Genomic DNA, 17,907 nt, shown 5'->3' with positions numbered 1-17,907 from the left:
AAATATTGGCTCCTGCCTGCAATTGGTAGACTTGTTTTATGGTGTGTACTAGAGATGACTGTCTGCTTTTCGTTTTACAGACGAAGGTTGCTGGCTAACAAGTAATTAGCTAGCTAACTTTAGCAAGTAGATTCCACTGAACTCAAGGTACTGTACTCAGGACAGCAGGTAGCCAAGTGGTTAGAGCGTTGGGCCCGTATCTGAAATGTTGCTGGGTCGAATCCCTGAGCTGACAAGGTGAAAATCTGTCGTTCTGCCCCTGAACCGTTAAGCCTAGTAGGCCATCATTGTAAAATAAGAATTTGTTCTTAACTGGCTTGCCTAGTTACATGAAGGTTAAATATTTAAAAAAGTGCAAGTATTAGAATTTATTTGGTTATCAAGCTGCTGAGTTTCCCAAGTCGTTCAGCACTTATTGCGGAAGCCGAATAAGTTGACGGCTCGTAATAGCCAATCACAAACCTGGACTGGCAGGAATTTGTCCATCACACCAGTTAAAGTGACCCACCTTTAAGCCCGTCCCCCATCAGCTTGAAATCCAAACCCAAAGTTACCAAGGCTTGAGAAAGAGCAATTTGAGAAATTGAGAGCGAAAACTTGACAGGTCGGATTGTATGGTGTCAAATCCAATTTAAAAAGTAGAACGCGCACGAGATGAAAGGTGAAACATCATTGTGCGAGCAATCACAGAGTCTAGAGAGAAGAGCGAGCAGAGCCTATGTGGACAATTTAATGCGTTACTTTTCTTTTTTTTACACATTTGAACCACGTTTCTTTGCTTACAGTTCTATATGTACAATTTAGGACAATGTTCTGCTCACTCAAAGTCACACTTAAAAATCTCAAGTTAATTTGTGCTCTCGACTAGCCTGTGCCCTCGTGGGACTCATGCTCTGCTTGCTCAACCACATTCCTGTATGTGTGGCACAGGGACAGTGAAGGAAGATTTACCCTTTTTTGCATTAGCACTACACACCAGATTAAAATCATCAACACTTGATGATATGTGGATCATTTCTGTGCTAGGGCAAAAATAAGAAATGTGCACCCCTTTGGGTCCACAGGACCAGGATTAAGAAATGCTGTTCTATCTAGACTAATCACATTCCCCATGTCACCTCTCCCTAGCAACCACACTGTATGTAGACATGATCCAACTCTGTGAACACATTGGCTATACTTTAATGGATGTTTGTAGTACCTGTTTGCTATATTTGTCGTTAAAAGTTTCAGTGTTGCTCCAATTTGCAAACAAAGTAATCGTGACACTATTTATGTTTTTCAGGTGATCGTGGTGACAGTCTATCCTATAGATTGGGAACTCTAGTTCTCTGAATGCAATTTGTTTAATCTGGTGTGTTAGCTGGGGCTGAAAATGTGTGACACCAATCATGCCCCCGAGTACCACGATGAGGATGACCATAAGAAGACGGAATCAATACAAGATCCTGCATGATCTGATACAGGGCTCTCCTGGAGAGATACCGTCTTGTAGGTTTTCTAAAACCCTAATCTAGTGCAACTGATTCTAATAACTAGTTGGTTGATAAGCTACAGGAGGGTAACACTCCAGTAGATCTGAACATCCACCTAGTCCCCCGACCATTTCTTTTGTCACTTCTCTCCTACTATAGCCGTGTTTGGTTATTGGACTGAGAGGGATGTAAACACAGACAGCTTGCAGCTACCACATTTAACGATGTGTGATTCTTTCATTTCATATTCTTGTTTGTGCTGAGGAGGTCGAGTAGGTTAATATGAATAGTACTGATGACTGTATTGCAATCATGCTGGTAAATTTGACTTGAGTGAAATATTATATTTGCTTATGTTTGGTATTGTAATAATTTCTGTAACTGGTCTCACCACCTCTTGCTTGCATTTCAATAGCTGTTCTTTAAGAATTATACACAGGAGTGGCTCTAGCCTTTTGGGGGCCCTAAGTGAGATTTGGTCTTGGGGCCCCAAACCTACATTTGACATTTTAGTCATTTAGCAGATGCTTTTATCCTTGTTCAAGTGCACATAGACAGATTATTTACTGGTACTCCTGGAGGTCAGGGCCCCTGGGCACGTGCCCAATTGATAGTCAGCCATGATTACTACCAGTTTACACAACTGGCTAGACTAACTACCTAGTGGCCGGCACAAGATGGAGGGAAAGTTGTAACTAACGAAATTACAGTTTTCATTTTTTTAACCTTTATTGAAGGCAAATCAGTTAAGAACTCATTCTTATTTACAATGATGGTCTAGGAACAGTGGGTTAACTGCCTTGTTCAGGGGCAGAACAACATATATTTTACCTTGACTGTGTAAGGGTTTTCTTCTGGTGAAAGAGAGCCAGACCAAAATGCAGCGTGGTGGTTATTCATGTTTAATTTATAAAGACACTATACAATGAATAAACTAACAATAAACGTGCGAAAACCTAAACAGCCCTATCTGGTGCAAACAGAGACAGGAACAATCACCCACAAAACCCAACAGGCTACCTAAATATGGTTCCCAATCAGAGACAATGACTAACACCTGCCTCTGATTGAGAACCATATCAGGCCAAACATAGAAATAGACAAACCAGACACACAAACATAGAATGCCCACCCAGCTCACGTCCTGACCAACACTAAAACAAGGAAAAAACGCATACGAACGATGGTCAGAACGTGACAGACTGCTCAGGGATTTGATCTAGAAACCTTTCGGTTACTGGCCCAATGCTCGAACCACTAGGCTACCTGCTGCCCCAAAGTTAGCTAAAATGTACGTATATAAAAAAACTTGGAACTCAATCAATCTGCCATCATTTACACAATGGAAAAATCTAAAGATGTATATACGTGAGCTACAGAGAGAAACAAAATGTTGCAGTTTCACAGAAAGTGATGCGGGCACTGGAGATGGGGGTGTGTGCCAGTGGGTCCGGGCAGGTGTGATGTAGTTAATGTTTGTATGATGTTGTTGTTTGTATGTGTATGTTTTGTATTGATTATAAAATTAAATAGTAAGTTGAGACCCCACAAAAATCTCTGTTTTGGGTCGGGCCACCTACCGGCCGGGGGCCCTAAGCGACTTCTTATGTCACTTATTCCTGGAACCGGCCCTGATTACACAATTGCCAGAAAGTCTGGATAAATCAGGCTAAGATGCTGCAACATCAGTCAACAGCCATCTTAGTGCAGAACAACATTGCCTGGACACTTATATGTATGATTTTGTGATGAGACTTCAAATAATATTGGAGATATGGCCAAAAAGTAGCTAATACCGATGATCAAGGTAAAAAACAGTCGCTGCTTTATGCTATTATATGTCATTTTAAAGAATTGTTTAAATTAGGTAATGTAGCTAACTAGCTAGCTACGTACGGTGGAGAGTTTGGTTAGATTCAACAAAGTTAACATTTTTAGCCGTTAGCAACTAACGTTACAACATCAACTTATGAATCAGATATTTTCAGTAATCAGTTCTGAATTCAATTTTGAATATGGCTTAAATATGGATGAGAAAAAAAAATCTGTTGACATTTTTAATGGTGAACTTGATCAAATGTCTTTGGAGGTGTTAGCAAAATGTTACGTTTTGCAATTACCTTTGCTGTATATGCCCATTTCTAAAACACTAAAACAATTACACATTGTTGTGGACCTAGTAAATAGTTTATTTGAATGTAATGTTTTACATTTATTTTCTCCTGAACCTAAATATGCTGCACCTGCTCGAAACATTGTAAACTAGCCTACAGTAGCCTACTTCAATGTAAAATATCAACTGTATCTTATCACCCGCACTCCCTTTAGGATGCATATAGCAAAAACTTGAAATTATAATAGTCTCTAATAGGCCTAATTAAAAGAGATGCGCATTGTAATTTGTTGTGCGGCTGTTTCGGTAACATTAACTAATCATGGACAGAGAAGGTACAATGGTTATGATATACACTGAGTATACCAAATATTATTGAGTTGCACCCTTTTCCCTCAGAACAGTGCAAGAACAGCCTAATTTCATCGTGGGGGCATGGACTCTACAAGTGGTCGAAAGCGTTCCACAGGAATGCTGGCCCATGATGACTCCAATGCTTTCCACAGTTTTATCAAATTGACTGGATGTCCTTTGTGTTGTGGACCCTTCTTGATACACATGGGAAACTGTTGAGTGTGAAAAACCCAGCAGCATTGCAGTTAACACAAACTGGCACGCCTGGCACCTACTACCGTACCCTGTTCAAATGCACTTCCATTTTTTGTGTCCCCCATTCACCCTCTAAATGGTACACACACACAATCAATTGTCTCAAGGCTTAAAAATCCTTCTTTAACCTGTTTCTTCCCCTTCATCTACACTGATTGAAGTGGATTTCACCTGGATTCACCTGGTTAGTCTATGTCATGGAAAGAGCAGGTGTTTTTAATGTTTGTATACTCAGTGTATGTATTATGTTTATAAATTATTTTAGAACGCAAAGAAGAAGAAAAAAATAGATTTTTGCTCTTCTTATTCACAGCAAATGATTGAATCTTGTTATTATTTTTACCTACTTGTTTTTTTGGTTATGAAAAAGTCATCATATATTCCCCATATTATGCTACTTTTGCATTCTTGCAATGCAATACTTAAACCCCTAGAAACTGAGTATGCATGGTCTAAAGTTTGTGGGAGGATAAGCACTTTCTCACATCAAGTTCAGTTTTTATAAATGTCAACTTTTGCATAAAAATTGGTGCATGCTTGTTTTAGGGCATAATTGGTGCATAAGCAGCTTTTATAAATGAGGCCCATTAATTTTAGTCACTGCTACTAGCCAGCTACCCTGGGCCCTGTGTGTAGCTGGTGTAGAAAGTCAGGCGCAGGACAGCAAATGAGTAATCAACGTACATTTACTCAAAATGATAAATGTACAAAGTAACATCACGAGCACACAATAACGGACCGAAAATACAATAAACAATCCCTCAAACAAACAAACATGGTGAACAGAGGGTTAAATAATAAACAGGTAATTGGGTGAGTGAAACCAGGTGTGTAAGACTAAGACAAAACAAATGGAAAATTAAAAGTGGATCGGCGGTGGCTAGAAGGCCGGTGACGTCAACCCGCCGAACACCGCCTGAACAAGGAGAAGGACCGACTTCAGGCGGAAATCGTGACAACCACCCGGTACTCAACCCTGCACCTTAGATACTATTACCATATGTACATAGGCGGCAGCGTAGCCTAGTGGTTAGAGCGATGGACTAGTAACCGAAAGGTTGCAAGATTGAATCCCTGAGCTGACAACGTACAAATGTCGTTCTGCCCCTGAAACCACTGTTCCTAGGCCATCATTGAAAATAAGAATTTGTTCTTAACTGAATTGCCTAGTTAAATAAAGGTAAAATAAGAAATAAACATAGTCACTGAGCACTGGTCACTTTAATAATGTTTACATACTGTTTTACCCACTTCATTTGTACAGTACCAGTCAAAAGTTTGGACATAGCTACTCATTCAAGCGTTTTTCTTTATTTTTCCTATTCTCTACATTGTATAATAATAGTGAAGATATCAAAACTATGAAATAACACATATTGAATCATGTAGTAACCAAAAAAGTATATATATATTTTTGATTCTTCAGAGTAGCCAGCCTTTGCCTTTGACAGCTTTGCACACACTTGGCAATCTCTTAACCAGGTTCACCTGAAATGCTTATCCAACAGTCTTGAAGAAGTGCCCATATATGCTGAGCACTTGTTGGCTGTATAACCAGCAATCTGGAGGTCCAGCTCATTACAAACCATCTCAGTTGGGTTGAGGTCGGGTGATTGTGGAGGCCAGGTCATCTGATGCAGAACACCATCACTCTCCTTCTTGGTCAAATAGCCCTTACACAGCCTGGTGGTGTGTTGGGTTATTATCCTGTTGAAAAACAAACGATAGTAGGACTAAATGCAAAGCAGATGGGATGGCGTATAGCTGCAGAATGCTGTGGTAGCCATGCTGGTTAAGTGTGCCTTGAATTTGAAATAAATCACAGACAGTGTCACCAGCAAAGCACCCCCACACCACCACACTTCCTCCACATGTCACGGTGGGAACCACACATGCGGAGATCATCTGTTCAGCTACTCTGCATCTCTCAAAGACACAGAGGTTGGAACCAAAACTCTCAAATTTGGACTCATCAGACCAAAGGACAGATGTATTGCTCATGTTTTCTTGCCCAAACAAGTCTCTTCTTCTTATTGGTGTCCTTTAGTAGTGGTTTCTTTGCCGCAATTCTTTGCACCATGGAGGCCTGATTCACACAGTCTCCTCTGAACAGTTGATGTTGAGATGTTTCTTGAACTCAATATCTGAGGCTGGTAACTCTAATGAACTTATCCTCTGCAGCAGTGGTAACTCTGGGTCTTCCTTTCCTGTGGCGGTCCTAATTTTTTTACCTTTATTTAACTAGGCAAGTCAGTTAAGAACAAATTCTTATTTTCAATGACGGCCTAGGAACAGTGGGTTAACTGCCTGTTCAGGGGCAGAACGACAGATTTTGTACCTTGTCAGCTCGGGGATTTGAACTTGCAACCTTTCGGTTACTAGTCCAATGCTCTAACCACTAGGCTACACTGCCGCCTCATGAGATTCAGTTTCATCAAAGCGCTTGATGGTTTTTGCGACTGCACTTGAAGAAACTTTCAAAGTTCTTGAAATGTTCATGGTGACTGACTTTCATGTCTTAAATTAATGATGTACTGGCGTTTCTCTTTGCTTATTTGATTTGTTCTTGCGATAATATTGACTTGGTATTTTACCAAATAGGGCTATCTTCTGTATACTACCCCTACCTTGTCACAACACAACTGATTGGCTCATTTTTAACAAGGCACACCTGTTAATTGAAGTAAATTCCAGGTGAATACCTCAACAAGCTGGTTCAGAGAATACCAAGTGTGGCTACTTTGAAGAATCTCATATATAAAATATATTTTGATTTGTTTAACACTTTTTTTGGTTAGTACATGATTCCATATGTGTTATTTCAGAGCTTAGATGTAGAAAATCGTAAAAATAAAGAAAAACCCTGAAACGAGTAGGTGTGTCCAAACTTTCTCTGGTACTGTATATACCGTATTCTATTCAAGGCCTATCCTATTTTACTGTAAATACTGCTGTACACACCTTTTCTATTCATATACTGCCCATAATGTCTGTACACGCCATCATATAGAGTACATATACACAACCATTCAAAAGTTTGGGGTCACTTAGAAATGTCCTTGTTTTTCCATGAAAACATACATGAAATGTGTTGCAAAATCAATAGTAAATATTGTCACGCCCTTGACAAGGTTATAATGATTTTTTATTGAAATAATAATTGTGTCCTTCAAATTTTGCTTTAGTCAAAGAATCATCCATTTGCATCAATTACAGCCTTGCAGACCTTTGGAATTCTAGTTGTCAATTTGTTGATGTAATCTGAAGAGATTTCACCCCATGCTTCCTGAAGCAACTCCCACAAATTGGATTGGCTTGATGGGCACTTCTTACGTTCAAGCTGCTCCCACAACTGCTCAATAGGGTTGAGATCTGGTGACTGTGCTGGCCACTCCATTATAGACAGAACACCAGCTGACTGCTTCTTCCATAAATAGTTATTGCATAGTTTGGAGCTGGTCATTGTCCTGTTATAGGAGGAAATTGGCTCCAATTAAGTGCCATCCAAAGGGTATGTCATGGCGCTGCAAAATGGAGTGATAGCCTTCCTTCTTCAAGATCCCTTTTACCCTGTAGAAATCCCCCACTTTAACACCACCAAAGCACACCTAGACCATGACATTGCCTTCACCATGCTTCACAGATGGCATCAAGCACTCCTCCAGCATCTTTGATTTTTTTCTGCATCTCACAAATGTTCTTCTTTGTGATCCAAACACCTCAAACACCTTTTCTCCAATCTTTCTCTGTTCAGTATCTGTGTTCTTTTGCCCATCTTGATCTTTTATTTTTATTGGCCAGTCTGAGATATGGCTTTTTCTTTGCACCTCTGCCTAGAAGGCCAGCATCCCGGTGTCACCTCTTCATTGTTGACGTTGAGACTGGTGTTTTGCGGGTACTATTTATTGAAGCTGCCAATTGAGAACTTGACACTCTAATGTACTTGTCCTCTTGCTCAGTGCACCGGGGCCTCCAACTCCCCTTTCTGTTCTGGTAAGAGCCAGTTTGCGCTGTTCTGTGAAGGGAGTAGTACACAGTGTTATACGAGATCTTCAGTTTCTTTGCAATTTCTCGCATGGAATAGCCTTCATTTCTCAGAACAAGAATTGACTGACGAGTTTCAGAAGAAAGTTCTTTGTTTCTGGACATTTTGAGCCTATAATCGAACCCACAACTGCGGATGCTCCAGATTCTCGAGATACTACTATATTAGTCTAAAGAAGGCCAGTTGTATTGCTTCTTTAATACGAACAACAGTTTTCATTTGTGCTAACATAATTGCAAGAGGGTTTTCTAATGATCAATTAACCTTTTAAAATGATCAACTTGGATGAGCTAAAACAACGTGCCATTGGAACACAGGAGTGATGGTTGCTGAAAAAGGGCCTCTGTACACCTATGTAGATATTCCATAACAAAATCAGCCGTTTAAGCTACAATAGTAATTTACAACATTAACAATGTCTCCATGTATTTCTGATCAATTTGATGTGATTTTACTGGACGAAAAAATGCTTTTCTTTAAAAAACAAGGAAATTCCTAAGTGACCCCAAACTTTTGAACAGTAGTGTATTTATATTCCGAACTCTGAGATTGCTTGTCCTAATATTTCCTTTCTTTGTATTTTTGGCATTTGCGTGTATTGTTTTGTATTACTGCACTGTTGGAGCAAGAAACATAAGCATTTCGCTACACCCGCGATAACATCTGCTAAATGTTTGATGTAATGTCTGCAATGTACTCAGGCAGGAACGCCACCAATGTCAATGACAGACTTCTGAAGTCAGCAGATCTCAAGTCAGAATCCGACCGTTGCGACTATCCAGACATAGGCAGGGGGTTTTCAGGATCCAAAATGGGCTTAGGTGGTTGAGTATACCTATATACCTTGAGCAGAGTATACCTATCTACGTGGCTGAGTTTTACATAACATTCTGGAGGACCCCATATGGGTGGTGTAGAGAAATGTGCAAAATTGTTTTGCCATTGTCTTGAAATTATGCACATTTCTCCATGGAGCTGAAATGTTTGCAGTTTTAAAGCTAATACTGTTCAATTCAACATATTCTGTCATGAAGCTGAGACAAAATGTAGCAGTTTCAAAGCTAGTTGGCTGCAATTCTCAATTTTGCCTTAGCTAATGCTGTGTTCTTTTGCTAAAAAATAATAATGAAATCTACATTGCTAAATTCATTGTTTTTGGAATTTTAACCTCCCTGACTGTCTATCTTTTATTTAGGTGATTGTTAGTTCTCAAATATTATATATACATTTTTAAATACACTCAATGGTCAGTTTGTTAGGTACACACATCTATTACCGGGTCAAACCACCCTTTGCCTCAAGAACAACCTGAATTATTTGGGACATGGATTCTACAAGTCGGAAATGTTTCACAGGGATGTTGGTCCATGCTGATGCGATGGCATCACGCAGTTACTGCCGATTGGATGGCGGTACACCACCGCCAACAGCCTGTTCAGTTGACACCAGACAGGATGGGTCCATGGACTCCTGCTACTTTTGACAAATCCTAAATCTGCCATAAGAATGACACAACAGGACCCGGGATTCGTCAGACCAGGATATGTTTTTCCACTCCTCAATTACCTAATGTTGGTGATCTTGTGCCCACTGGAGTCACTTTTTCTTGTTTTTAGCTGATAGGAGTGGATCCTGGTGTGGTCGTCTGCTGCAATAGCCCATTCCTGATAAGGATCGATGAGTTGTGCATACCCAGATGCCTTTCTGCACACCACTGTTGTACTAGGTCGTTATTTGTCTGTTTGTGGCCAACCTGTTAGCTTGTGCGACAGGCCAACCTGTTAGCTTGTGCGACAGGCCAACCTGTTAGCTTGTGCGACAGGCCAACCTGTTAGCTTGTTCAAAACCGCCATAAAAAAGCCAGACTGCGGTTTGCAACTGCCCATTTGGAGAAAGATCATACTTTTAGGAGAAATGTCCTCTGGTCTGATGAAACAAAAATAGCACTGATTGGCCATAATGACCGTTTGGAGGAAAAAGGTGGAGGCTTGCAAACTCAAGAACACCATCCCAACTGTGAAGTATGGGGGTGGCAGCATCATGTTGTGGGGGTGCTTTGCTGCAGGTGGTATATCATAAGATGGCATCATGAGGCAGGAAAATTATGTGGATATAGTGAAGCAACATATCAAGATATCTGTCAGGAAGTTAAAGCTTGGTTTCAAATGGGTCATCCAAATGGACAATGACCCCAAGCATACTTCCAAAGTTGTGGAAAAATGGCTTAAGGACAACGAATTCAAGGTATTGGACTGGCCATCGCATAGCCCTGACATCAATTCTATAGAACATTTGTGGCAGAAATGAAAAAGCGTGTGTCGAGCAAGGAACCCTACAAACCTGACACAGTTACACCAGCTCTGTCAGGAGGAATGGGCCAAAATTCGCCCAACTTATTGTGGGAAGCTTGTGGAAGGCTACCCGAAATGTTTGACCCAAGTTAAACAATTTAAAGGTAATGCTACTAAATAATATTTGAGTGTATGTTTATTTTCTGACCCACTGGGAATGTGATGAAAGAAACAAAAGCTGAAATAAATCATTCTCTATACTGTTATTCTGGGGCGGCAGCGTAGCCAGACTGCGGACTAGTAACTGGAAGGTTGCAAGTTCAAACCCCCCGAGCTGACAAGGTACAAATCTGTCGTTCTGCCCCTGAACAGGCAGTTAACCCACTGTTCCTAGGCCGTCATTGAAAATAAGAATTTGTTCTTAACTGACTTGCCTAGTTAAATAAAGGTAAAATTTAAATTCTGACGTTTCACATTCTTAAAGTGAAGTGGTGACCTAAGACATTAATTTTTACAAGGGTCAAGAATTGTGAAAAACTGAGTTTAAATGTAGTTGGCTAAGCTGTATGTAAACTTCCGACTTCAACTGTATATAAAGTGCTGAGCTTTAAAACAGCTCTCTGTATTTGATTCTCTCAATCTTCTCTACAGAGTCAAGCGAGCATGAGGACAAGAGCACAGATGTGTCTGAGGAGGTGTCTATGATGGATGTCCTCACCCTTCCCCCTCCCTTCACTGAGCCTCCCACAGAGGGAGAGGAGTCCCCCGAGCGGGAACCCCCCAAATCGCCCCCCAAACTCCCCAAAGGAGATGAGGAGGAACTGGGACCCCTACCCGACAACTGGGAGATGGCCTACACTGAGAAAGAAGAGGTGTACTTCATAGAGTAAGTTTGTGTTTTTGTCTCTCTCTGCCTTTCTAATGAGGAACAGAGGGCCTACTAGAGCATTTTTGCCCATTCTGTTCACCTTAAATATCTCACCCTCCTCTCACCCACAGACAATCCCCCTCCTGCCCACCCCCACTCCACATACACAGGGGATGGGGGTTAAATCTTACTTCTTAAAAAAAAAAGAATAAAAAATACTAAAAATACAACTTCGTAACATTAAACATTCTTGAAAATGCAAGTGTCTTACACCCTTCAAAAGACTAGAATCTTGGTAATCAAACTACGTTTTCCAATTTAAAATAGCTATTACAGAGAACAAATCCCATGCTTTTGTTTGAGAAGAGCAATCAAGAACAGAAACATTTTCCGCCATGACAGTTTTACACATTCACATCTGAAGGTAAAATTATGACTTACATTCTGATATCTTGCTCTTATTTCTCTTCTTGCGTGACCCATTGATCAAATGAAGTGCCATTTTCTTTGATAAAATCCATTTTTATAGCCTAAATCAAAACATTTTGTAAACTGTTTGTGCCGTGAATTGCATCTCTATCAATTTTTTTACGGAGCATTCGGCGTGATTCGCCCCTGTAAACAATCGTTTATCTAGTCATGGTGGGTCTCAGTGCATTTCTCTGGATGTTTGCAACACAGCCAAATATTTTTTTTTGCGGGTAGTATTGACCGAAGTGAGCTGATTTGAAGACAACGATACATGACTACCTTACGCACCAATAATTTTAGCGAGGCTTCATTGATTGACTATATTTCTGCCCAATGACAACTGATCTTCTTGAAATCTAGCTGGGTAGATAGCCAATGAGCTGAAGTAAACGCCAGTATGTAATGGTTAGGGGTTGGACCACAATTCCTTGGTTGTAATCGCACACGCAGGGAACTCCATTCTCACCTTGACGATCAGAGGAGTTGCTGTAAGGCTTTTTACGCGCAGCTGTATTTCGGAAAGTTGTAGTTTCAACGATTTCATTGAAGATATCATGGCGAATAAATCATGTAAAGCGAAGTCAAACTCTAAAGTGAAAAAGTGAAAGTGAGACAGATTTTTTGTTTGAGGAATCTTGGAGTGTTATGATTCAAACGAAACAGGAGCTGTTTCTGCAAGGACAGGACGTACTGCTGGACGGGTAAGTGCTAATGCCGTTTTATGAAATATAAAAAAAAATATTACATATAAAAAATATATATATTTTTTGCAATGAAATGTGTAGTTTGTGTGTGTGTGTGTGTGTGTGTGTTGGTTTGTTTGTGTGTGTGTGTATGTATATATATATATAACAATGTCCGGAGTTGAATGGAACACCTTAGTGACTGTTCCCTCTGCTCTATACAATCAATCTGTTTATTTTATGTGATGATAAAAGGCTCATACAATACAAATCTTTTTTGAAATGTTTTCTTTCACAGTGATAGCGACTCCGACTGTTAGCCCCCGGTGCCCGCTCTACCTGTGCCCTCAGTGGTGTTCATATGCCACAGTTCATTACTGCAGGCATGACTGTGCCTCAGGGCCAAAAGGGCACAGCATGGAGGCGTTGTTGTGTTCTGTGTTGCATGAAATGCACCACTTGTTCAGTTTGCCTCTGCTTTACATCAGAAAGAGACTGCTATGGGACATGGCACAGGCAGCAAAATATTATGACGGGGACTTCCAAGGGGTGTATTGTTTTTGTTTTTTTATATTTATTTTCTAATTTTTTAAAAAACATTTTGTGTGTGTGTGTGTGTTAGAATTGCTTTTTGATATGTTGTATATAGTTATTTGCACTGCTGTATATAGTTATAGGTCATTTCACCAATTCGGCCACTTGGATACATTTGGGCAACTTGTGTGGGACACCTGGGTGACTTCATGCTAAATGTCATGTAGCTCACCCATTCCTGAAGTTATCAGTCTGAAACGTTGCACACCTACAGTTGCCCTCTTGTGTTATCCATCAAAATTATCTCCAGCATCCTATCTGACTGTGTGGCTATTCTAGTACATGTGAAAGATGATACTACAACAATAAAAAACAGAAAACGTATGCTCTTTCTCTTTTCTTCCACCATATCTACTGTGTTATATTCTCCTACATTCAATTAACATTTCCACAAACTTCAGAATGTTTCCATTCAAATGATACCAAGAATATGCATATCCCTCTGGGGCTCAGCCTCTGAGGCTGAGCTACAGGCAGTTAGATTTGGGTATGTCTTCAGGCGGAAATTGAGAACAAAGGGATGCAGCCATAACAGGTTAATTAGCCAATCAGAAGCTTCAAAAGCCATGACATCATCTTCTGGAATTTTCCAAGCTGTTTATTAAAGGCACAGTCAACTTATTGTATGTAAACTTCTCACCCACTGGAATTGTGATACAGTGAATTATAAGTGAAATAATCTGTCTGTAAACAATTGTTTGAAAAATTACTTGTGTCATGCACAAATTAGATGTCCTAACCGACATGCCAAAACTATGGTTTGTTTAAACTTGCTAGGGCTAGGGTCCTTTTTCTCAATTTCTGTCTGATTGACGTGCCCAAAGTAAACTACCTGTTGCTCAGGCCCTGAAGCCAGGATTTGCATATAATTGGTACCATTGGAAAGAAACTTTGAAGTTTGTAGATATGTTAAAATAATGTAGGATACTATAACGCAATATATATGGTAGGAGAAAATCCAAAGGGGGGGGGGGCATGCTCTTACAATGGAAAGTATAGGGAAATAATGAAATCTAGCTCCCAGTATGCAATTCCTATGGCTTCCACAGGGTGTCAGCACTCTATGTTCAAGGTTTCAGGCTTGTTTCTTCCAAAACGATTAACAAATAGGAGTTTTAGTACTGGGACACACTATCGGAAATTCTTGTTTGGGCGCGCGATGAAGACCAGACCTTTGCCTGCTAATATCGGGTTTCCTAATGAACATATTTTTTCCTTTTGAAATTTTATAATTTGGATTCTTTTCTCTGCATTTTGAATGAGTGGATTACGCAAATTTATGGCACCAACTAAACATAGGATATAAAGAATGATTTTATCTAACAAAATGACACTACATGTTATAGCTGGGACCCTTTGGATGGCAACTCAGAGGAAGATTTTCAAAAACTAAGTGAAAATATAATAGCTTTTTTTGATTTTAGGAATTTGAAACCTGTGCAGGTTTAAATCAGACAGTGCAGTTAGATTAACAAGAATTTAAGCTTTCAACCAATATAAGACACTTGCATGTACCTACATGTTTAATATCCATAATTGTAATGATTATTTATTTGAACTGCGTTCCCTCCAGTTTCACCGGAAGTTGTCCTGCTATCGGGACGCCTAGCCATAAGAAGTTTTAACTCGTTTTAATGACTACAACCTAAGTGTATGTAAACTTCCGACTTCAACTGTAAATGTACATTTTAAGGTTAAGCAGGGGGAGGGGTGGTACACATTGTTTGCTAGCACAGATAGTTTGCAGTGTTTTGAGTCTGGGGACTTAGGGCACAATAAGTTTGCATGCCCACATAAGGTCCAGAGAGAGAGTGCTAGTGCAGACAAGCCCAACCAGTTGGCAGCGGGGCTAGGACGCATGGGCCAGAGGCTGGAGTTAGCTCTGCTGTGGGGCAGGCTACTGAAGGGGGTACTGCAGGCCATGGAGAAAGATGTGGGGGCGGGAGGGGTACCTCCTAATGCACGTATAATGTACCTTATGGGACTAGGTAATGGCTCCCTTAGCCTAATGACCTAGACACAGATATAGAGTGCACTTATTCTGCTTTCTACTCTAAGATGTATAATGTGCACACGTGTACTGGAACATTCCCAATATATCACCCCTATGCGACTTACTAAGTCCCAAACCTTTGTCCAGTACAAGTGAGAAGGGAAGCACCTTCTCTGTTGTTTAGGAGAAAATCTGCCTCCCTTTCACCTTTGCTTCACTTTCTCATTCATACTGGGGAGTCAGGACCAAACGTTTCCTTTCATATATAGCTAGAAGGAAGTATTAGACCATCCTCAGACCATCCTGTATTTCTTAGCTTTGCCCAAGGTTCTGTTATGTAAAATATATGAAAAACAAAAACATAAAAAATAATCCACTAAACCTCATACACCCTTAAAACATTGTTCTCAATATGACACTTAAACATATGTCCCTCCCTCACAGACACCTCTCTAACAACTATTTGGTTATAAGTGGAAAAAACCTGTTAGAGGACGGTCCATGGACTCTTGTAACTGGAAAACCCTATGTCACATACATGTCTAGGCGAACAGATATTCAGAAGGTCTAACATCATTTATCATTCAGCAACTGTTACATTGAGTACATGGTTATATTCTGTTATACTATGTGTATCCTTTAAATTCCTTTCCATATCCCAACATAAGGGGCACAAGGGGTGACCCTTTGGCACATGGCACAGAAAATTGGGTCAGCATGATGAAAATGTCCAAGTTTCACATCTAGTTTGCACCATTTGCACAAACCTCAAACGTCGCAGGTTCAGGTACAATTAATTTACCTTTCATGGGGATTTGCTACACAGTATACAATTCATGGGCTGGCCCACTTATACCAACCATTTTTTTGTTGCTTTTCTCAATTTTGGGTCAATGTTTGATTCTGGGGTAGTTTCTTCATTGTGGCTACCCTAGTTGGTAACAGATGGCCAGATTTTCTGTAGCAACCCACTTTCTTGTGTTTCTGCCATTGTCTTAGTTGGTGTACTAGTGCTAGTAGGAGGTGTTTTTACCATTTATTCTAGGTTTCAACATCCTCTCCTTCCGTTCCCTCCGGGCTCCTGCATGGTGAATCAGTATCCCCTGCTTCCTCATGGCTCGATGGTCGCTTGCCGACCGCCTCCAGAACTCTGGTACAGTGGTTTAGATGGTACCAGTAGTGCTTCGTTTCACCTGGACGGCTGTTGGTGTTGCTAGGACCACTTCGTAGGGACCCTCTCACCTTGGCTCATTCCACTTCCTCCGGAACACTCTGATGTAGACCTGGTCCCCTGGGATCACCGGACGGTGAACCTCTGGTCCTGGTTCAGGTTTTCGAACTCCGAGACTTATGGCCTCTGTTCTATGATCACACCATACACAATCTTATTTCCATCTCTCATCACACAACAAAATGACATTCCAGCTGAAGCTGGTGACTTCCTTCCTTTCAGCTGAGCTGCTTTTAGTTTATCCACTTGTGTGATAGCATAAGACTTGCAAACAACGAGAAAGACAAAACAGTTTTAACAATGTGATAAGCTATGCAAAATTATATATGCATGAAAACCAAAGTCTGAGACCATGACAATTCCCACTCTATCTTCACCTGACTCTATGCCTCCAGGATACTTTTCTGCTGGATTGCACAAAAAAATGAAAGCCCTAAAAAGCCACCTCATGCTTTCGCCCAGTCTTCAACTTTCTGGCCCCAGGTTCCGAGAGGTGTTCCCAAGCCATGTAATTTTCACTTTGTTCCCCATCCCCTCCATTGTCACCTGATAGGCAAGTGCATATCCCTAATCAACGCTACATCCTCTTGAGGTAACTCAGCACTGTATATGCTTTCACATCAATGCCTTCAAAATGTTGTTTAGAGTACAATTACCCCAACATCTATCCTCTTTCACATGATGCATTAACCAATAAAACAACCCAAATATGATGTTTAAAGTAGCTCCCAGACCCAACCCATCAACATGTCTACAGTGGAATCTAGTCTCTCTCTCTCTTTAGCTCCACTTCAAGGTCACCCATTATACAGCTGAACCTCACTTCTCGTGAGAACTATGCACCCACCGAGGAGAGACATGCCGATCTTCACCGTTGCAGGTGCTATAAGTAGTACTGAGTGTGGACCAGACAAACACTGTCCCAACACTCCCTCCCCCTGCTACAGATACATTTGCACATACATCAGTCCATCTAACCCATAACACACTAGTCACTACTCCCAACGCACTTCTACAGTTATAAACATACTAAAACATTTTCAAATCAATTAGTCAATATACCCTCCTCTGGAACACTGATCACTCTTATGTTCCACGAAACCTAAAAACATAGACTTTAAAAGGAAAGAGAAAAAAAGTACATGTTTAATAACTTCACACCACCCTTGATGTGACTAAAACTGGGGAAAGAACCATCCATCCGTTACATTCTATGCCCATGTTATGATGTTCTCCGTGCCTTCTCCTTAATTTTAATCTTTGGGGTGTTATCGCACAACGCAGACTATGAGCTTTGTATGCAATTTAACATCCAGACATCTCTATGTATCGATGCGATTTAACATTAAAAGAGAACAAAAAAAAGTGAATGGTTGACCCAAGCTTTCATCCAGGGAGTTCTCTAACAACCTCCCTGTCGGAGGATACTTAGATAATGTTTCTAGAGCCTCCCTAGGTCTAATAAATTTGAGCAGTACCCCTACCCCTCCAGTTTAAGAGCAACTCTCTCTTGCTATAGCCAAATCATAACCAC

General features: G+C 40.6%; 1 protein-coding gene across 2 annotated transcripts in view; it reads left to right on the top strand.

Annotated features, from left to right (window-relative positions):
* The window catches only part of LOC109888917 (membrane-associated guanylate kinase, WW and PDZ domain-containing protein 2), a 260,612-nt gene that overhangs the window by 131,530 nt on the left and 111,175 nt on the right, over positions 1–17,907 (top strand). For both annotated transcript variants that reach the window (XM_031823241.1, XM_031823242.1), the window contains exon 5: positions 11,185–11,419. In XM_031823241.1, coding sequence (XP_031679101.1) covers positions 11,185–11,419 — 235 coding nt within the window. The remainder of the gene's footprint in view (positions 1–11,184; positions 11,420–17,907) is intronic.

Source organism: Oncorhynchus kisutch, linkage group LG4, assembly GCF_002021735.2.
Source record: "Oncorhynchus kisutch isolate 150728-3 linkage group LG4, Okis_V2, whole genome shotgun sequence".
NCBI classification, from domain to species: domain Eukaryota; kingdom Metazoa; phylum Chordata; class Actinopteri; order Salmoniformes; family Salmonidae; genus Oncorhynchus; species Oncorhynchus kisutch.
Note: the sequence above shows the minus strand (reverse complement) of the source record. Positions and strands in the feature narration are given on the sequence as shown.